The sequence below is a fragment of the Narcine bancroftii genome, chromosome 1 (genome assembly GCF_036971445.1).
Source record: "Narcine bancroftii isolate sNarBan1 chromosome 1, sNarBan1.hap1, whole genome shotgun sequence".
NCBI lineage: Eukaryota > Metazoa > Chordata > Chondrichthyes > Torpediniformes > Narcinidae > Narcine > Narcine bancroftii.
This window is the reverse complement of record NC_091469.1, coordinates 100,008,619-100,031,382: the sequence shown is the minus strand read 5'-3', so window position 1 is coordinate 100,031,382 and position 22,764 is coordinate 100,008,619. Positions and strand designations below refer to the sequence as shown.

Sequence of the window (22,764 nt, the reverse complement as noted above, 5' to 3'; positions counted from 1 at the left end):
CAAAGAGGAGGTTCAAATACAGAGGATACATGAGGCAGAGGAAGCTGAAAAACAGAGGAAATATGAGATAGAGATAGCTGAATAATGGAGGGAGGATGATGAAGGACAAAGAAAATATGACTTGGAAAAGATTGAAAGGGACAGACGGTTTCAATTAGAGAAGTAAAAAATTGAGATGGAGGGAAGTAAGAGAATTGAGGCTATATCTCCTGGGGAGAGGTTTTGGCTAGTAGGGAGGTAAATCTAGTTTCTCCTTTTGATGAGCGAGATATAGATACATATTTTCAGCTTTTTGAAAAGGTTGTTGAGAGCTCAAGATGGCCAAAAGAAAAATGGCCTCTTATGCTCCAAAGTGTATTGAAAGGAAAAGCACAAATTGCATACTCTAGTTTGACTACAGAGCAAGTGGCAAATTATGATACTGTTAAACAAGCAGTATTGAAAGCTTATAAGGTGGTTCCAGAAGCATATAGACAAAAATTTAGGAGTTTAGTGAAAACATGGAATCAATCTTATTTGGCTTTTTCTCAGAAAAAATCTGTACGTTTTGACCGTTGGTGCATCTCAAAAGGAATTAATAATGATTTTGACAGATTGAGAGAATTGATATTAATTGAGGAAATTAAAAGGTATTTTCCAAATTAGATTAAATTATACCTGGATGAGAGAGACGTGGGAACATGGCAGCAAACGACTAGATTAGCGGACAAATTTGCCCTTATTCACAAAAATACATTTCAGAATAGTAAACCTGTTCAGAAAGTTAATGTGGGACAGATTAATGAGCCTGTTCAGAATGTGGAGCAGACTAGTAAACCTGAAATTAAATCTGGGGAGAATGTTAAGAGAAAAGATGAAGGTAAGATGGGATTTGTATGTCATTTTTGTAAGAAACCTGGTCATGTTATTGCGAATTGTCAAGTATTGAATAAGAGATAAGAAAAGGAGGTTTTACCAGAAGCATGTATTCAGACAGTAGAATTTAAGGAGAGCAGATGTTCCAAACCTTTTGTGTCAGAGGGCTTTGTTTCAGTAAAGGAGGGAGTATCACAGGTTCTAGCTAAAATTCTTAGAGATACTGGAGCTGCTCAGTCACTGTTGTTGGAAAATGTTTTAACTCTTAATCACAAGACTGACACAGCGGGGACAACTTTGATTAAAGGTGTTGGAGGTGAGGCAGAGTCGATATCTCTTCATAACGTAGTTCTGAATTCAGAATTAATTAAAGGGCCTGTTGTAGTAGGAGTAATTTCAAAGTTATCCACACTGTTACCCAGATGAGCCCCCCATAAAATGTTACGAGCCTAAAGGTCCCCAAAACCCAGCAAGCAATAGATATTCACCAAGACAAATGGTTACTAAAATAAAAGTTGCTTTTAATGATCTTTAAACATGTAAACAGAATCACACTCTAACTTATCGCTATTGACTTAACTAATCTCACTTAACCCCCTTCTAATTCAAAGCACAAGTGTATGTAATGTGTGTACAAGTTCAGAAAAGTTCTTTGATTATCAGTCCAGGTTGAACTAAGCACTCGCAACCCGTCTTCCAAATGGGGTTTTCCACAAACTTGCCAGCTTGTCCTGTTCCAGTCCCAGTTGCTGCTGCTGACTGTATCAATGTAGAACTGATCTCTGAGACTCTCTCTCTCTCTCTCTTAGAGAGAAAGCCTGCTTGACTCTCTCTGCTTGGAAAACCACATGACCCTCTTAAACAGCAAGTTTCACTCCAGACAGAATGTGGCTCTGTCAAGTTCTTTCATCTGTTGCCTTATTGTAAACAACAATCCATTAGTGAAGTGTCTTGGGTGCTCTCCAAAGCTTCTGCAAAGGTTCTGGGCAGATATCTCTAGCATCAGCAGAGCTCCAGTATTTTAAATAAATCTGTTTTAAAGTGCTTTGTATCTGACATATACTAAAAACCCTGTTCCAACTTATCTCCTAAAAACATATCTATATTCTGTCACACTGGTAAGTGGAACAGAATCTGCAGCCATGCCCTTGTGAATAGTGGAGCAGGCTCCATGAAGGAGATGGCTCTTATATCTTGTTCTTGTGTTGAGAGGAATATGGGCCAAATGCATGCTTGGATAGAAAACATCGGCATGGACCAGTTTGGCCTGTCTTCGTGCTATAAAGCAGTGACTCATATTGTCATTCTGCTTGTGCTGAGTGTTTCTTTCAAATCTCTTTTGTGTTTCTGAACATAAGGCAAGGCCTTCAAGCATTTCCCTTGCTTGATTACTCTTTTAATAAACCATTGGAGAACCATGTTCCTGGTGAATCTTTCTCATTGCGAGTTCCAGGATTTAGATAATGAGGGAATATTTATACAGGTACTCCCCAACTTACAACCATAATTCATTCCAAAAGATCAGTCATATCTCAGGATGGATGTAAGTCAGAATTTTGTCCATGTGGAGAACCGAAGTCTTAAAGTAAACTTTTTAATCAAATTTTTCATCATCTGAAAACTTGATCCCATCAGTGTACTTGTACTGGTACAGCCTCCCGTATTTTATCTGTGTCCTTTAAAATTGTTGAAACGGTTGAATGAGACAACTGTAGACCACTTGAAATGTGATTAACTTTTCTTCCTTGTTCATACTGGTTGATAACTTCCATTTTTAACTCCAAATTAAGTGTCTTCCTCAGCCTCTTTGCAGATCTATCAGCAGGGGTTGGGTTTTTCCTCTTGCTCAACACTTTTTTAACCACGCTTACAAAACAGCGACTGAGCAACGGGCACTATCTTGTGCATATGCTTAGTTTTAAAAAAAATGTTGGTTGTATGCGTGGATGGACCTAAGTCGCATAGATCATAAGTCGGGGAGTACTTGTATATATTCTTTTTGGTATACATGTGAACTAAAGGGAATAGAAGATAGTTGAACTGCTGCCCTAGTCCTTTTGGGGAATAGAGTTTGTAGGTTTGGGAAATATGTTAAAGTAGCCTGGGTGAAAATCTACAGAGCACTTTTATATATATATATATATATATATATATATACAGCCATGCAGCACCATATTTTTGATGGTTAATTGAATGCCAATCCTGTCCTGTATGGTGGTATCCTGATATGTGGAAACATCGGTCACACTCCTCAGTTATGCTGATGGTGGAAAAGCTTTGGATATTGAAGATTATTTACATACGAGGTGTTTTAGATATCATTGGTGGTGTGTTATCTATTATTTCTGTTGTAGCCTGAGGTGCTAAGCCCAGAGACGGGACCCTTCTACAATTTCAATAGGATTTATGTTTATTCTCCAAAGAATATATCCATAAACCATAAAATAGCATTCCAGTTGTAACTATTCTTGGGTTCCAGGACATCATGCTGAACTGGAAGGTGTATGAATTTCTTTTGTGTACGTGAATTTATGAAATTGTTTCAAAGTTGTAAATGAGTTTTGGGAGGAGGCACAGATGAGAACATCTTAGTGACTGTTGCGACTATGTATGTGTTCTTGCTCAGTTTTCTGTATGTGCGCTTTGTTTTGTGTGTGCTGCACTTGACTGTCAGTTTACTTTCTCTTCCCAGTTTGCACTGCCAGTGGAGTTGGCAAGAGCACAGGTGAGGGTGCCCATGTTGCATTTTCAGTGTGTGCTTTGTATATTTTTCTGCCCTTTTCTGCTTAGATTGGCATTTTGATTAAAGCATTATTTGGCAAGACTGAGGTAAAACACGAAAATCTGAAGTAAAAACAATGCTGGAGAAACTCAGCAGGTTAAACCGTGCCCTTCAAAGAGCAAAGGTAAAAATACATAACTGGTGTTTTGGGCGTGAGCCCTTTGTCATACCTTGATGAAGGACTTGAGCCTGAAATGTCAGTTGATTTTTACCTTTGCTATATAAAGAACACTGTTTGACCTGCTGAGTTTCTCCAGCATTGTGTTTTTGTTTGGCTAGACTTGGTTACTTTGGCAATTCTGCCTGATGAAAGCAGCAAAACCCACTTGCTGTTAAGTTCGCCCTGGATCATGCATGACTTAAAACCCAGAGGAAAAGGGGAAATGCTCTCAAGCTGCAGGCCACAGCACTTGGATTGCTTTTTCACCCCAAACTACCCACCAGTGCTACTGATGCTGGTTATAATAACACCTCAGACTGAAAAAAGAGGAGGAATAGAGAGTTCCTGCTTATTTCTGGTGGGAGAGAGAGAGAGAGAGAGAGAGAGAGAGAGAAGTATAGAGATATCCACTAGGTGGTAGGATGTGTGCAGGAATAATGATAACCTAACTTTAAATTTTAATTTAAAAAAATTTAGACGTACAACACGGTAACAGGCCCTTTCGGCCATAAACCCATGCCACTCAAATACCCCAATTCACCTTTCACCCCCATACGTTTTGAAGGATGGGAGGGACTGGAGCAGCTAGAGGGAACCCATTCAGGCACAGGAAGAATATACAAACTCCTTACAGATAATGCTCGACTCGAACCTGTTGCATTGATTACATTAATTGTTTGGCGCTAACCGCTACACTAACTGTGCCACCCATTTAAAAATGTCAAATGTGTTTCTATGGATTAGACCAATGTGTCCAAATGTTCTGTTCTATCAGCAAGATAGTTACAATCCAGAACACTTAACCTTTTCTCAACACTTTATGCTATCAAGCCATGTTGGTGTTCCACACAGTAACTGGAATTGAGAATCATGGACAGAAATATTGTTCAATCAGGTTACTCTCTGTCTCTCCATTCTCCTCCCTGTGCCCACCATCACTACACAAGTGCATTGAATTAATTATGTACATTGTAGAAATAATTAATTTTAAGAAGTGTAGAATGTTACGCTATACTTGACCAAATTAAAGTGACGTGTTAAGGAGAGGCAATATATTACAGCCTTAGTAAGTACAAACTTTTAGTGTCTGTTTTATGTTCCTAATCCAGCCAGATCAGATGTGAAGTACACTGGTTTGCAAGTAATACTGGTGTTACGTATATATCGTGTAGATTTTCCCATCAGGTTTGAGTTGCAACTTGTGTGACAAGGTTCATTGTTAAAACATCATAGTGTTAAAAACAATTGTATCCCAGATCTAACGTCTAATTGTTTAAAAAGCAGTGTTATGAACACAAGTGGCGTAATTCCCTTCTTTACTAGAAGTTGTATTTGGAATTATTTTACTTCTAGGCCACTGTCATGTGACCATCTTCCTTAATAACATTCTAGTTTAATGAGTTGTTCAGTTGAGGAAACTCCTTGTCTAAATGCATAGAGTGCTGGAGGAACTCTGGGAAAGGCAGCTTGCACAGAGAACAATAGACAGTCGGTGTTTCGGGCCCAATGCCCTCCATCTGGAATTCCTTCATAAAGATTTTGCGGCCCGATGCGACCATCTGTTGCTTTGCATGTGTGCTGTCTGACTTGCAGCGTTCATCCAGCACTGTGTGTTGGTCTAGCTTTCCAGTATTTGTTTACCTCTGTTTATTTTTAATTCCATTTTTTTGTAATTTTCAGGGCCTCTCTGTTTACTGCTTTATGTTGGTGGCACTGTATAACATCAGCTATTTGTAATCTGATCTAGTTCTGTGAATATATGCAAGCACCTGGAGTGCTGGATATATAATATTATACTGTACCTGCATTCTGCTGAAGGGCTATATTTAAATAAAGAACATGATCTTTTAGTGTATACTGTCGAGCGTTTATAGCTGAGAGTTTGTGCGTGGGCACAGAATTGCTCAATGCTGAGTTAGGTCATTGAGCTGTGAAGTCAAGGCAGTGTGGATTAGCACACTGTGATGCATATGGCAATTGATGGATATAGACAGTTGAAAGTTTTGAGGGTTGACACATAATTAATGCTGTGTTAGGTCATTGAGCTGTGAAATAAAAGGGCAGTGTGGATTATTGCACCTTGATGCATATGGTAATTGATGGATCTATGCAGTTGTGTGTGTCACTCGATTCAGACTTTAATGGCACTTTGCACATGGACAGCCTAAGTCTGGTCATTTTAAAGTACCAGAACTATGCTGTTCCACATGGTTATTCCACTACTGGGTTATTTGGTGTGTGCAATGCTGAGCTGTGGTTGTGGATTGTGCAGGGTGCAAAATGTCATACAGAATTGGAATAAAATGGAGTAAAATTATTATAAACTGAAGAAAGGAAGCCAGCCATGCTGCAGACTTGTGTGTCTCCGAATAGTTACATGAGGAGAAGTGGATAAAAATGTGACTTGAGCTGTGGTGTATTATAGAAGTCTACTCTTTCATGGGATGCTGGCATCAGTCTTTGTGCAATGAGCTAAATCTGAGAAAACATCTACAAAGATTTGAGAAAAGAATCTGATAATTTTTTGCTTATTATCAGTTTTGGTTAAAGGAGTTTAAATACTTTGGACAAACAAAAAAAGAAATGAATTCGAAGTAACAGAAAAAAAACCCAACTGTTTATGAAGTTCAGTAAAAGACTGAAAATGGAAAAGTAGGATTACCAGTGTTGAAAAATAAAGACACAGTAAGAGCATGGAAGGGCATCCTAAAGTGTAACAGAAGGTGGAGACTGGGTGGAAATGAGAAATAGGAAATGAGAAATAGGAAGGTTAGGAGTGGTCTTCAAACTATCTACCATTAGTTATAAAGAAAAGGAATGTACAGAAGCTTTTTGCATAAGCAAGAGGACAGAGTGGGATTATTAATTTTTTTACAGATTGCAAAAAGCAAAACAATTTGAGGCTCAAATATGTATGATTATTTTCATTCTCTTCAATGAAATGTTATGGTACAATACAAGAGAACCAATCACATTAGTTTTAGTTACAAGTATTAAGGCTGAAATAGTAAAAAGCTTTGTTGGGGAGAAGGCTCACAAACTATGTTTTGGTGAGACAAAACTTGGAGTTAGCCAAGACACCTTTATTTGTCGTTCATACCATAACTACTAATACAATGCTCTGTAAAGAGGAGATAGCGTTTCTCTAGAACCATGGAGCATTTCTCTTGGACCATTATGTTGGCACATTGGACATTACAGATGTTAATAGAAGACTGGAAGGATATTGACAGATTTACAGAATCCATGCATTATTTTGTACAATATTAGAATTGTAAACTTCCCTTTGGAGCCAAGAAAGAGATAAGTGTATTTTCAAAATAATGAGAAAAGCCAGAGAGATGTAGGGTCCAAGCACAGTTAAAAGATGGTTGAATGTTGGCCTTCAACTCAAGAAAGCTGGAAAAAATGGAGGGTTATCTCAGTTATATGGCTAGATGTCATTTAGAATGCAATATACTCACTTTATTTCAAATTCCCTTGGAGAGCCTGCATTATTGGTGCAGCAAAATTATGGTGGTGCAAAAGGTTAAATTCTGAGTACAGGTTAGATTGTTTGGCACTGTATTCTTTCGCACTCAAGGAGATAAAGAGGTGATTTGTTGTATTTCTTAGAAAGCTTGAGAATTTTAATAGGAAACCATTCTACTAGTATGGGAGTCTAATACCTGGTGTGATACCTTAAATTTAAAGTTGGGCTTAAGGATTTTAATATTCAAGCTCTTGATCCTAAAAGGTAATGAAAAATTATGTCCTCTTTTTAAAAGTACCACTTGAGGTGAAGTAAAAGTCTTTTCTTCTTTTCCTTCTTGTGACGTAGGTGAAGGTGACAGAGGAACTGGCAGCGGCCACTAGCCAGGTTGCCAAGCTGCAGTTGGAGCTCACAGCCCACCAGAAAAAGGAGATGGAGTTGCGCAGTCAGCTCGCCTCAGCTCAGCAGAAAGCAGAGGGGCAAGGGCAGCGGCTCAACAGTGTAGAAGTCCAGTTAATAGGTACATACTCTGAACTCTGAATGATGAATGAAGTAAGAGTTGAAGTTGAATGTGTGCATATCTTTGAAGATGGAGGAAAAAGTGATAATAATTTGAGAAAGTATTAATGATCCTGGCATTTGTTTAAAAATAGGTAGAGAGTTTTAAAACAAGAGGTCACCTCTCGGCTTCCTTCACTCCAGGGGCAATAAGCCAAGGCTATCCATTCTCTCTCCATAACAAACATCTCCAATCTAGGCATCATTGAGGTGAATCTTTTCTGCATTTTCTCCAGTGTAAATACATCGTTCTAATAGAGTGGTATTCAGAACTGCACACAATACTCCAAGTATTGCGTAACCTCTCAAGACTTACTCTATGCGTTGACCTTTGAAGGCAAGCATGCCATATCCTTTCTTCACCACCCCACTTCCCTGTGTTATGACATTGAGGGAACTATGACCATAGACTCTTGGGTAATCTGCAATTGCTTCGCCCAATTTGATTTGTATCTTGTGGTTAACTTTCCTTGTTATATGCAACACTCCCAATTTTCTTGACATCCACAAACTTACCAATCACATTCTCCTTCATTGATATCTAAGCCATTAACAACAGCAAAGATTGGTTGCTATGGATGTTGCAGGTAAGCAAATTGGAGGTCAATCCACAGGACCATGAGAGTGGCAAAGAGGGTCACCGGAGTCTCTCTCCTCCCCCATTGACGCGATTTACTGGGATCGTTGTCTGAAGAGGGCATACAAAATCATTGACGACCCCTATCATCCTGAACACAGCACCTTTCAGCTGCTCCTGTCGAGAAAGAGAAACAGGTATATCACAGCCAGAACCATGAGGCTGAGATACAGCTTCTTCCCACAATCAGTAAGAATGCTGAACAATCAAAGGAACTGCTGACAATAACCATCCGAGTTTCTCATATTCACAAAACTATTTATTTATATGTACAGTATAAATACTTATCCTGCATATATATTGTTTGTATGTGTGTTATGTTTGGTTGTGTGTCTGCAGCTTTTACACCAAAAACTGGAGAATGCTATTTCGTTGGGTTGTACTTGTGCAATCAGATGACAATAAATTTGATGACTTGAAAGGTCCTAGCTCAGGTTTATATCTAGTCACAGAGTTCCAATTGGGATAAAACATGCTTTCACTGCCTCCAGTTTTGGACTTAGTTAGCCAGCTCACCCAAGTGCCTTAATTTTCTGGACCAACCTATCATTTTGGACTTTGATGAATGAAAATATGAGGAATGTAATTATGTGAAATGTGAAAGTTTGCAGATGCTGTGATTATAGTTAAAAACACAAAAATAGTGAAGGAATTCAGCAGGTCTCACAGCATCCATAGTAGGTAAAGATATATAATTGATGTTTTGGGCCTGAGCCTTTCTTCAAGGTACGTAGAGCGGTCAGGAAGCTGAATTTTGATTGTACCAGAGAAGTTAATAGAGGTGTTCAAAAAGATGGAATTTTATTGAGTAGATGGAGGAAATGTTTTGATTGATAGGGATCAGTAACCAGCGGATATATATTGATGTGGCAGAAGAACCAGCAAATTATCATATGGAATGGGAAGATAATAAAGGTAGTGGATATCGATGATGACATTCACCAATACCTTCAGTGGGCCAGCACAGCCCTTGGTCAATTGGAGAAATGGGTGTTTGGAAAAACAAAACCTGATGCCTGGTACAAAACTCGTAGTTTACTGGGCAGCAATGATCCCTGTTCTCTGATAAAATTCTGAGATGTATACCATTAATACTGTCTCCAAGATCTTCCAGATCCTTTGGAAAGCTAAGCTCTTGTTAATATTCCCAATGTGAGCCTTCCAAAACAGCCACTCTACTCTGAGCTCTCCCATGACGGGAGATTACCAGTCGGGGAAAACACCTTTCGGAGTGGGAAGGAATCTTCACTGATCCCTGGGAAATCCTGGTGCATGATTGCTTAAAGTGGAGAAAGAATACTTGGTTTGATATTGAGAATTCAAGTCCATGCAATAAACCCTGTGCAATAGCTGGAAGGTACAATTTCATCATCCACTCTCTTGCTCCTGCTGTGGAAATGTCTTGCAGTTTCCACGTGGATCTCATCAGTCACCCTCGATCTCCTGAGGGATTGCTGAAGAATCAAGATTCAATAGTGATTTCTAAACATTAATTGGAGATGTATTCAAAGAAGTTTTCATGTTATGGAAAGAGCAGGGGATTAAGCTTAATTGGCAAAACCTCTTGAGGAAATCTGACACGATCACATTGGCTGGAATGGGCTTATGCTACATAATAGCACTTTTATAGAATGTACGTTCTGTGAACTATTACCTGTAAAACTTTGAGTAGATATTCTATCTTATTTTTCTCATGTTAGGAGGCATCTGATATTTGCATGCTGGTTTTCATTTGCTACATTTCAATGACAGCTTCATGGGCAATTGGGCCAAAAACAATGATATCCAAAAATCATTGCTTTACTTGTGTAATGTGCTGGTTCAATAGTTTTTACGCATCACTGCTGGAACAAGTTGTCACTTTTTCATATCACCAGAGTCCTAATTAGGGATCCTGATGAGTCAAGTCTGTCCAACAGCCTGTAGGTGCAGTTCAGGTCGATGTAGTATGAATATGCAGGCAGAGATTGTTGTGCATCCAGAAAGGGCTCGTGTCTGCCTGTCTCATCCAGGTCTAGTTTTGGTAGATGCAAGGTAGATGATTTTATTCATCTCTAACTTGTTCCGTCTGCTTGTCTATCTCAGAGCTGCAGGAGGCATCGGAACGTGCTCAGACAAAGTGCAAAGCAGAGAAGCAAAGCCGCAAACAGTTGGAAGTGAAAGTTGCCAGCATAGAGGAGGAACTTGTCGATCTTCGAGCTGAAAAGAATAATCTGGAGAAGGTGTGGTGGGAGGGGTAGAACTTGGTGGGTTATAGCTGTAACTATTCCAGATTGTTTCCATTGTGAAATTCTATGCTGTATGTGACATTGCAGTTTTCTAATGTGTCAAGAGGTTGTTTAGAATTTCTTTTTGGAATTTGGAACAGTGAAACAAAGCACATTTTTTTTTTAAATTGTTATTATAATTAACTTGCTTACTTAATTTACAGATTTGTTACTTGGTGATTGGGGTGTTGTTACAAAGTTTGGGTTGTTGCTGGGAAGCCCGGACACCAGTCTCCGGCACATTCCTTGCAGCTGCTCTGAGGCATCGAACAGAAAATTAGCTGGTCATTCTATACGTCAAATATGAGTTAAAACATGAAATTCAGGCTGAAATTGGGGTCCTGTCTTATCTGCCAAAATATTCGGTACATCTTTGAACCACAGAGCCCTGTTGTTACAAAACTGGCACCAACAGAGTGACAGACCCCTACATGGGCAAGTCAAGTGTTGAATTTTTTCCACTTGTGACGTCATGTTGGCGCTTTTATTTAAAAAAAAATCAGATTTTGGATATATCGGTTTTTGGATCTTCAGATAAAGGGTATTCAACCTGTACTGAGAAAAGATCAATTTCTCCCTTGTAACTTGTTTTGCAAGAATATCAATACTAGGAGACAAATAATTGTGCAAAAGTCTGGAGGGGTATGGTTTGGTGGAAAGACATGCTCTCAGTAACTGTTAGGAGATCTTGTGGTCACTGAATCTTCTGTGGTCAGAGTTTGACAGAGAGGAAGAGGAAAGCAATAGCAGAGAGGCAGCGAGCTGAGGAAGAGATGGATGAAATCCGGAAATCGTATGAAGGGGAGTTGGAAAATGTCCGATCATTACTGAGGAAAACCCGGACATCAACTGACCAGGCTGCAGCAGAGCAGGTAAAGCAATTGGAACCAAAACAGAATGTTATTTAGTACTCCTGCTCCTGAGCTTTGCAGAACTGAATGAATGAAATGGGTAGACATTTCAATACTTTAAATTACAGAGCCATAAACACACACACACACACACTCTCTCTCTGTCAGCACACAAATACAGTAAAATCTCTGTTATCTTGAATTCACGTAATCGGCAGCCTCAAGCAACTGGCAAAAAAAATTGCAGAAAACAAATAGGTAAAAAACCCCAAAAAATTAAAATTGGTGCTCCTTAGTGGTCACAAAATGTGCACTATGCAATCTCAAGCAACTTGAAAATCCACTTATCCAGCAACTACCAATCCCCATTGGTGCCAGATACTGGGGGCTTTACTGTATTGCTTTTTATTTATAACCCTTTCAGATAAACCCCAGAAATCGTATCATCTTTCACTCTTTTATGTCCCAAATAATCTTTAGCACCAAACAGACGTGTTGTGAAAGACCACTAGCAACCTCTCTAAGAGCTTTGAGAGGAAATAAAAGTTTTTGCTTCCCAATTGCTCTGGGGGTGGTCGTTTGCAAAGGCAGAATATTTTCGCTTGGTTGAAGTTTTATCACACCATGAGGAAGGAGGCTTCTTCAGTGAATAAAGGGAAGCTGGACTTGGAAGGGTGCCGGAGGGTTTTAGAACAGGGCATTCCAGAAAAATATTGAGCAGAATCATGAAAAAGAGAAACTTTACCAGACTAGAAATCAGCAAGTAAGAATGAAGGTGATTTTAAATTTAAATTTCCATGTAATAATAACTGAAAGGGTGGCCAGAGAAACATTAGAAAATGTGCAATGAGAGCCAAATAACACTAGCACGAGGGTTCAGGAGCCAACAAGGTTAGGCTTATGGATGAGGCCTGGAGTTATGTATCATACATAGAGTTTTGTTGAGGATTTGACAGTTGTGTGATTGTGGATCTTTTTCCCTTAGTATGTATTCAAATAGTCAAAAAAACACAAATGTTACCATCTGCATATTACACGCATTCATATCAGAATGTGGATGCCTTTCTTTGAAGAATTTTATTTGTGTATAGAATTGATTCTAATTGGAATTTGAACTGGAGTTTGAGATGGTTTTCTTCCTTTTCCAGATTTCAGTAATGCAGGCAGAGTTGGAATCACAGTGGCAAGCCAAGTGTGACCGGATGCTTGCATCAGTCAAGGAACTGCACAACCAGCAGTATCGTGAAGTCTGTGAGCAACGGGAATCCCAGCAACTTAAGATTTCACAACTGGAGGCAAAGGTCAGGTCTCCTTAAGTATACTGTCCTTGTTTCTGAATCTCTCCATAACCTTGTCCATTGCTATTTTTTTGTTAGTCTTTAGCCCTGCTATTCAGCCATCTTGTGTATTCTTAATTTTAGTTATTCCACCATTGGAGGTTATGCCTTTAGATGCCAAAGATTTAACATCCAGAATTTCCTTCCTGAGCACCTTTACAATTCTCTTCTCCTTTAAGATGTTTCACAGGATCTTGGTGAAACATGATAACCTGCAGATGCTGTGATTGTAGTAAACACACCAAAATGCTGGAGGAACTCAGCCGGTCTTTTCAGCATCTATAGGAGTCAAAGATATATTGCCAACGTTCAAGGAAAAATCAGAAAAGGCAGAAGTAGAATATATCAGAAAGGCTCAGAATTCAAACAATGGGGGAGGAATCCAGACCAACAAAAGGTGTTAATCAGATACAATAATTGAAGAGGTAGAATTTATCATTTCTATGTGAAAGGAGATAGGGAAAAGAGAGATGGTGGGGAGGGGGTTTTAACGAAAGCCAGAGAAGTTGATATTAATGCTATTCTGGCAGTGCATGAGACCATGGACAGACATATCAGCAAGGGAATGGGATGGAGAATTGAAATGGGTAGCCACTGGGAGTTTCAGCCGAGGTGCTCAGCAAAGTGATCTCCCAGTCTGTGTCTAGTCTCTCCGATCTAGAGGAGACCATAGTGGGAGCACCAAATGCTTTAGATGACCCCTGCAGATTCACAAGTGAAATGTTGCTTCACTTGGAAGCACTGTTTGGGGCCCTGAATGGTAGGGAGGGAGGAGTGGACAAGGGAGTCACGGAGGGAGTGGTCCTACAGTAGGCGGAGAGAGGAGGAGAGGGGAATATATGTCTAGTGGTGGGTTCATGTACTAGGTGGCGGAAATGGCAGAGAAGCAACTCATCCTTTTCCACCACCTACTACACAATTCCATTACTAGACACATATCCACTCTCCAGCAGGGACCGCTCCTTCCATGACTCCCTTATCCACTTCTCTCTCCCCATCAATCGTCCCCTTTGGACCTACCACTGTGACCACAGGAGATGCTCCACTTGCGCCCATTGCTTTGTCGAGATCCTCGGCTCTGTCTGCTGCAATAGTGTGGAACTCCCAGTGACCACCATTTCAATTCTCCATCCCATTCCCTTGCCAACATGTCTGTCCATGGTCTCATGAACTGCCAGACTGAGACCACCCATAAATTGGAGGAACAACATCTCATATTCCGACTGGGCACCCCCAACCGGATAGCATTTATATCGACTTCACTGGCTTTCGTTTAAAAGCCTCCCTTCTTCTTACCCCATCATCTCTTCTTTCGCACAGACATGATAAATTCTCACCTTGTTCCTTATCATATCCAATTAGCAGCTTTTGTTAGTCTGGATTCCTCCTCATTGTTTGAATTCTAAGAATTTCTGATATATCCTGCCTTTTCTGATTTTTCCTTGAAAAAGGCTCAGCCCTGAAATGTTGGCGATATATCTTTGTTTCCTATAGATGCTGAAAAGACTGGTTATGTTCCTCGAACATTTCGGTGTGTTTGCTTCATAGAATCTACCTTTGACAAAGTTTCTGTCATCTCTTATCTTCTCATACTTGTTTTGTTCATTGCTACTTGTCAATGCTGGATTAGCTGAGTTTCCAGCAAGTGTATTTGTTGAAATGTTTTAAGACACCTTCTCTATACTATCAACTTGTAAATAGTATGTTGGATCTTTTCTGTCCACTGTCTGTCCAGTCAGTTAAGGACTCAGTTTGTTATTTTTAGTGCATCCGACCCTCAATACACCACCTGGAGCGTCAGCTTGTGTTGTGTATGGTAGTCCACACTGTCAAAATAGAAAAATACGCACAGAACCATAGAGCATACATATTAAGTCATGCTAGCGGGAATGAGTGATATTGATATCAGGTAAACCATGTCATCCTTGTCGAAATCGAATCTCAATCAAATATCACAGTGAAACAGCACTGTATTTATATTACTTTTTACATCATATATCTTTGAAGATGATAAGGATATCTCTTTGAATTCATTTGAAGAATAATATGACAGTCCCTTGCTAACACCAAACATTGTGAACTTTCTTAAGAAATGTTTACGATTGACATCAATATGCCATTCACCTCTAGTCAATATTGTTGAAACTTCATATCTTAAAAACAGATGACATGTCTTGAGGGTCTTGTCTCTAATACACTATTCCATGTCTGATGAGCTTCAAGATTTAATTAACACATTTAAATCAGAAGTCTCAGGAATTAATTGAGTTCTTAAAGACACATAAAGAAGAGGAAAAGTCAGATTTAAGCTTGGTAATGAACAGGAGAGAATATTGGCGCTTCTCGCTGAAGCGCGGAGCCTATGTCCTTTGATATACTATCTTGTGGTTTGACAGTTGTAGTGACTCAGACGGCTGTTAGCTGCGCGGGAAATGCTTATGAATGAAGCGGTTTAGTTTTGATAATACTACTCGATCGTTTCTTCGTATTAGCAATGCGTTACTTTGAATGGCCCTATCTAAATGCCAATGTATTAGTCTGGGTTGTTGCTTTGGTAGTTTCACTTTGATTATCCAAGTCAGTATCTGTTTTGAACAATGCACATTTTAATTTTACTTAGAATGGTTAATCAAAAGCCAGTCTAGTCTTGGGGTGGGAAGATTGTGGTACTGTTTCTGATATGCATAGCTGTGACTCTTTTGAAACCTTGGGTTAATGCTGGGAATCTGCATTAATAAACTTAATAATTGTTGCATGTGGATGATTCAAAAATAGAATCTTTTACATTCACCTTTTTTATCATTCGATGTTAACCACTTAAAGAAAATTCTTGGACAGCATAAAAACAGTAAATCTTCAAGGGTATCTAGGAGCATAATAAAAGTTTTTTTTTTGCAGCCTCTGGATTCATCCAATAGCAAAGCCTTGTGCAGAAGTTTAGATGTAATAGTCAGACATTTTGCACCAATTTTTCTTGAGTCCTGTTTCTCTCTTTTTGCACGTGGTTCACCCATTTAGTGATGTTGTACAGTAGCCTTGAACTATAATTTTACAGGTCTCCCTATAACCAGCCAGAATAAAGTCATGGTCCATTCAGTTCTGGATTGTCACAGTACGGATGGTAACCATCTCCACTGACAGTTGAGACACCACCTTCCCAGCTATTTTGGAGACCCTTAGCCATTTGATTAGCCAATAGTCGGCAAATCAGCTCTTTGGATGCCTTTCTCATACCGTCGAAGGGGAACAGAATCATAAAAATCTGCTCCATCTTAGAGATACCTCTCTTCATCCTGAATCCGGTTACCCTCTGGCCAATCAGGATATTGGTGTAGCTTCTATACATGATGTATAGAGAGAACCACATATCCCAATTAACAGGACCCCATCAAATTAATAGTCAGCCATGGACATGTCTTATGTCAAAAATAAAATGTTTCATTGTATACAGTAAAAATTTTACTTCAACTTTCTCCCAACTTTGGTATGACTATATAAGTGTAGGTACCATTTAATAAAAGGTATCATGTTATACCCTACTGTTCTCCACATTTATATCCTTACTTTCACTTGTCTGTGATCTGTTCAGTCTCAAAAATTCTTTCTAACATTTCCTGTATGGATAGGAGCTGGGTCACGTTGGGTTGATTTAAAATATGGGAATAGATTCAATAGCTATAAACATTAATCTTATCAACCTATAAGTAAGACACATTTTAAAAGGTATTATGCTATCACCAAAAATTCCTCTTTTCAATCACCACTTCGGCATTCAGTTCAAATGTCAAAGCAACAAAAAGGTATAACAATTAAGGTCAGTCTGTTAGAATAAAAATCTTTAGGTTTTAGGTGGGTCTTTCTTTCTGTTCGGTCGGTATCCAGTGAGGCTTTACTGCAGTCATTGTTGTTAACGGCACCTGGAATGGTCCTCACCACTGCATTCCCAATTTCTTCCGATCCCCATTCTTTACGAGGATGTCAACATCTCTGCAGCAGATAGCCCCAACTTAGCCTGGGGTGTCACCCACATTTTAAGCAATACTGGGGATAGCACTTTTTAGCCAATTTTAGCCCTGTTTCCTCAGTCAGTTTCGCCAGCTTAGTTTTTAATGTTTCATTCACACATTCCACTATTTTTGCTGTCTGGGTTTGATGGGAATAGTGGAAACACTGCAGGATCCTCAATTCCTTATACAGTTCTTCATTTATCTCAGCTACAAAGTCAGGACCATTATCTGTCTTAGGCAGTCCATAGCAGAGAATTATTTCCCTTAACAAAATTTAAACTAATAGTCAAAGCAGTAAAACAAAATCTTAACTAACAATTAAAGCAATATCATCTTAACAATCAAAGCAGTATTGATGATGGTTGGGTTAGCCTTAATCCACCGACTAAAACATGTACTATCACCAAGCAATATTTACAGCAATTTACTCGTGATAATTCAGTAAAATCTGACTATAAACAAGAAAAATGGCTAATTATTAGCACAAAAATGGTCTCCTGGCAAGAGGTGTCCCTTTACCGACATTGTGTTATTGGGATGAAGCATTTTTTTTTCTTTCCATCTGCTTCACTAAAATTTGGATGGCACCATGTCTGCAGTGAGGGATTTTACAATAATGTATTCATTTTGTATAAATGTTTAGTTTTTAGTCTTTTAATTTTCTCACTGTCCCATCTGTCTAGAAACTTCCTGTTTGCCTTTTTTACTTAGGTACCCTGTCTCTGTTAATGGCTTACTGCATTTGAATGGAATGGATATATCCAGCTATTGCTTGTTAATTTTTAATTGAACTCCTTATTGATTGCATTAACTTTGTAGGCACACAGGAACACAAGATTAATTTATGATGGAGTGTTTAACAAAAGCAAGGGTGGCTTAAAAGTGAATATTCTGAGGTGGAGAAAAAAATAGCAGTAAAAATTCCATACTGCAGCAAGCATTTTGAAATGCTTTTTTCTCAACACAATGTATGGCTAAATGTGAACCACTTCTTAATGTCCTCATTTGGGGCAGTCTAGGTGGAAACTACCAAATAGAGAAATAATTTTCCTCTAAAAGGAAAAGGTCTTGAACAATCAAAGCTACACCATGCATTTAGGCTTGAAAATAAATAAAAAAAGAAAATATTTTAAATTTCCAAAGTTGTCAGGCTGCATTTCAATTAATTAACATGAAACCTCGCACCTCTTCAACAGAGATTCAAGCACCTTTGCCTTTAATACTTAAAGAGTCTGCTTACTCGAGACCCTTTCATGCTAAGCCTCTGCCTGGAGGGTAAAATATAAACATCTTTCATGGAGTAGGCCTAAAAGGCTGTTCTTGTATTGCATTCATGTGGAGTGGCACCTCGTAGCTCCCTCCAGAGACCATGAGGCTGGGCCGTAATAAATGGACAGTCTCAGTCCATCATAAATACATGGCATAGCAATGGCCATCTTCTCTACCCCTAATCTCACGTGCAGCTGAAACCACTCTGTTTCCCAGAACATTTCCAGTTCTGTGGGGGATTATGGGTAGGGAAGACCACCATTGCTCTGCCGCGTTTTGAGGCCGCTGACGAGCGGCAGCTCCCTCCGGCTGCCCCTGCCCTGACAGCTCACGCCAGCCACCCCTGACCTGACAACTCCCACTGGCCGCGCCTGCCCTGAGGGGTTCATGGAGGGAGAGGGATGAGTGTGTAGGAGAGAGAGGGGAAATGGGTGGCTGGCTGATGGCATCAGCCCACCCCTAGCCAGCCGCCTGCAGCGGCTGTACATTCATGTGAGGCAGTGGAGTGCAGCGCTCTTCCAATGATCCTTCCCCGAGAGGGATTGCAGTCGGCGCCTTGGAGCTGGCCATGGTGCATTCATAGAGGTAAGTCTCCCAAGGAAAGGGCAGATAATCTCCACCTTTACAGTCAGGCTTTTTCACTCCATGAAAAGGCCTATTGTCATTTGAAAAATGGTTCCAAAGTAGTTAAAGTAATAAATGTCGTTTATTTTAAAGGAAAAAAATAGTTGCACACGGGAAGACTGATGATCAGACATTGGTGTTTCCCTTCTAACATGATGAATTAATGTATGAAAGAAGAAAATAGGCACTGATAAATCAATTCTTTTTATAATGTCTAAAAAGATTTTCCCTGCATGTATTCTAAGAAGTGCTAATTATTAGCTTGTTTTTGTCAATAACATGTTTTACTTTTGAAGACGTCAAGTAGAACATTTAACATAGGCTCAGTGCAGTATAGGAACTGAAACAACACTAAAAATGCACATACAGATTAGCAGAACAACAAAGGGTTAAGTCAGTTATGAAGGGATAGCAAAAAGTCTCTCTCTCAAGGTGGGGGTCTGGGCAAGAGACTGTAAGTGAACTCAACAGAACATTTTAAATTTTCACCTTGTTGCGATCTACTCACGTTCATTTTCTATAAATTGTTTGCATCTGTATTTTCCCACGCTATAATATTAGCTCGCTCATATTTTAATAGTAAATACCAGGTTTTTAATTTGAAATGCTAATTCAGTTTAACATTCTGTAGATAGTGTTGGACTGTTCCTTATTTAATTTTTAACCATCTGTGGTCTTTAAATATCCCATTTAATTTTTATTTAAATATTGATCACAATTGAGTAACACCTACTACAGGCCTTCTGTTGTGATGCTTGGAAGCCTCCACTTAGCACCTTCTAGTTTGATATGCAGCTCATCCAAATTCATTAACAAGGTTAGTTCTGTAACTGCTGGAGAAAAGTTTAATTTCAGAGGGGTTGATAGGGCGGGAGCTGCCAATCATTATTAACTTCACTTTGCTTACTAAGCAAGGTCAGGGTTGATAATCCAGACATGTAATTGGGATCCCCAAAAGTTCTTTCCTTTTATTATCTCATTGTGGCAGTTTTTAGCTCAGCTTTTTCCCAAATCAATTGCTCTGTCTCTGCTATAGCGCTGATGTTCCACGTTCCTCCACCTGCTGGCCATACTTATTCACATGTGGCCTTCAGCAGAGAACTATTTTAACTCTGTAAAAAAGGCAGTTGAGATGCAAATAACACATTTGTGTACTGGGGTGGCCCCATCGCTTTTGTCTATAGCTTGTCCCATTTTCCAGGCCTGATTCTCAGATGTTTTTTTTCTCTGTATCAGTCTGAATTTAACTGATTTAACCAGTAAAATTTCCCTGACTACCATATGTGGCCATTTTACAAATAAACCGTTTCCAAAAAAAAATTTCAGACTATACTTTTATCACCAGCCTCTGGGTTAAAGTGTGAAATTTCCCTGACTAACAGTCAAAGTTGTTTCTGAATTGAACAGTTTCCCAAACGGTTGTCACAAAGTTTTTTGCGGGCTGTGCTACAAAAAGCACAATTCTGTTCTTATTGTTCTTACCTTGTCTTCACTCTCCGGTTCTTTTGTGGATCTCGGCAGGGAACCAGATCAACCTGGTATGAGGAACCACAATGCTCCCTGGAGTTGACCATGAAGTTAGGGCTCAAGGATTCCTAAGCTGCTCTTCAGCTATTATTTTTGGCTATCTTACCCCTTCCACTTTCAGTCCTGACATGGGCTTCTACCAAAAATGTCAACAATTTCCTTCCCACCAACCACCCCTCCCACCCCCCACCCCTCCCTTGGTGCAGCTCAACCCACTGAGTTCCTCCAGCAGTTTATTTTTTTGTTGTTGTACTGTGACCTCAATTGCACTGGTTGTGGTATCAGCAAGGCCCAGGTACTTTCAATCAGCATAACACTGCAGTTATCTCATGTCTTAATGCCACTAGTTTATGTTGGGCATTGTGCCTCCCTCTCCCACCCACTCACCCTTCTTCCTCCATGACCCCCTCAGGGCAGGGGCAGCCAGTAGGAGCCATCAGGGCAGGGGTGGCCAGGGGGAGCTGTCAGGGCAGGGGCAGCCGGCAGGAGCCACCAAGTCAGGGGAGGCTGGCAGGAGCTGCCATGTCAGGGGCCATCAAGGCAGGGGTGGCTAGCGGAGGATGTGAGGGATGTCACATGTGCAACAAACTGAAGCTGGATTTCTGCACTCCATAATTTACTATTGTGTGACCATGCCCAACGTTTACACAGCAATCGAGGTTTGCAATTTTGCCTTTAGGATTGTACATTTTGTTTTGTATGATACTTTTGGTAGCCCCTCAAAAACAAGCGCCTTATTTATTTGAGCAGCGGAGCTAACGGTGGTTCATAAATGTCATCAGCATCACCTCTCTGTGATGTTTTAGAAATTATTGTCTGATTTAATTCTTCTGGTTTGTCCTCTGCAGTTTAACATCCTGTTAACTCTGCCCTTTAGTGATTGGACAAGTTGAAGATCATTTATACCCTTATCCATAGCTATTTCAACTCCATTCACAAGGTCCTTTTTCTGCCCATTACTGAAATTCTGTGTGAAGCAGAAGAGAGAGAGGGGAAAAAAGACAAACTGTTTCTGGTAATCTTAAGTGAAAGAGAATTCATCAGTTGGTAGAGATTGACAAGTGTTGTTTGTATCTAGGTAACCAGCTATTGGACTAACTTGAATTTTTCTTTCTCATCATGCTTCATGGTCTGCATTTCCATCATTTTATTTTGGAATTGCTTCTGACTTTAATTAACACACCATCGTGCGGTCATTAATGACGTGTCTTTAAAGAAAAGTGACAAACACAGAGGGAATAAATAAGTAGATAGACTTGCTGAAAGGGTTGGGTAAATGGATTGAGGGAAGCACTTCTGGAGTTAAAAACTACAGAACAAACCAGTGAAGTCAAATGACCTGCTTCTGTCTGCACATTTATTGTGATAGAATTAGAGGTGGAAAGAGCAATGGGTAGCGCTACATCAGAAGTGCCTGCTGTGTTCTCACATTGTGAATTCTCTTTCCCAATATCCAGCTGGCTACATGGAAGGAGTCTCGTGTCACGGAGGAGGAGAAGCTCTCATCTCTTCAGGAACAGGCAGATGAGCTCCAAACCCTAAAAGAGCGGGTAATGATGATTGCACTAACCCAGGTTAAACTATTCAGCTGCACATCCCTGTTGATAGAAGGAAAAAGGAAAAGAAGGTGGCTATAGGGTTGGACGTTATCTAATTGGCCAAGGGCTGACAAGAAGTCAAAAGATTCAATATTATTTTGTTTGTCACAGATGTGATATTACACAAAATTTCCTTTAGTTTACCATCAAGCTCTCAGCAGAATTTGCCCAGTGCCCGTTACAGTCAGAGAAAGAGAATCCCCAAGAGTCGATGAATATCCATGGATTAGCCTCCAGCACTCCGCAGCACTCAGTCTTCAGTCCAAGACATCAGCGACCTGAGTTCCAGGTCCAAACGTCCGACATGATCAAGAAATCTCCAATGTCCTGGGCACTCTCTTGTATCTTGGTTCCGATACCTAGTACCCCTTCAGCCACTCTCCAGCAGTCCACAGCATGACGTGAGTCTCTCGACCGCAGTTGCACGCAGCCCACGTGGGTTCCTCTCCTCATGTCACCAACAGCTCACCACCTGTGTGTTCTTCAGTCTCAGAGCACCTTGATGGTCTGCTGCATGGTCACTGCCCCGTGGGTTGTCTCCTCTGCTTCTCCTCAAACAGGGTGGGGGGGTCTCCCTATACTTTGCTGCCCTATGCCAATCCTCTACATCACTGGAGTATGCAACCCCTCATGGCCACTGCTGATCTTGGGTGTCGCCATCTTGGACCCAGATCCTATGATTGCAAAATTTAAAAATAAACTGTTGTTTCAAGTCTGTACCGAGCCGACAGCAACCAGACTGGGCATTTGGACCCCACAGGGAGTACTGTATCTCCAGTGACAGTGCTGTCATTAAAGCAGGTTTTCCAAACTTTGGGAA

The 22,764-nt window shown here is 40.1% G+C and overlaps 1 protein-coding gene across 9 annotated transcripts in view; it reads left to right on the top strand.

Moving 5' to 3' along the window:
- Nucleotides 1–22,764, top strand: part of fkbp15a (FKBP prolyl isomerase family member 15a) — a 183,847-nt gene that overhangs the window by 132,666 nt on the left and 28,417 nt on the right. For 7 of the 9 annotated variants that reach the window (XM_069933733.1, XM_069933701.1, XM_069933715.1 and 4 more), the window contains 6 exons: nt 3,548–3,580; nt 7,618–7,789; nt 10,550–10,686; nt 11,448–11,603; nt 12,731–12,883; nt 21,804–21,896. In XM_069933733.1, the coding sequence (XP_069789834.1) occupies nt 3,548–3,580; nt 7,618–7,789; nt 10,550–10,686; nt 11,448–11,603; nt 12,731–12,883; nt 21,804–21,896 (744 nt within the window). The remainder of the gene's footprint in view (nt 1–3,547; nt 3,581–7,617; nt 7,790–10,549; nt 10,687–11,447; nt 11,604–12,730; nt 12,884–21,803; nt 21,897–22,764) is intronic. The other 2 variants (XM_069933691.1, XM_069933684.1) reach the window with 1 other exon arrangement.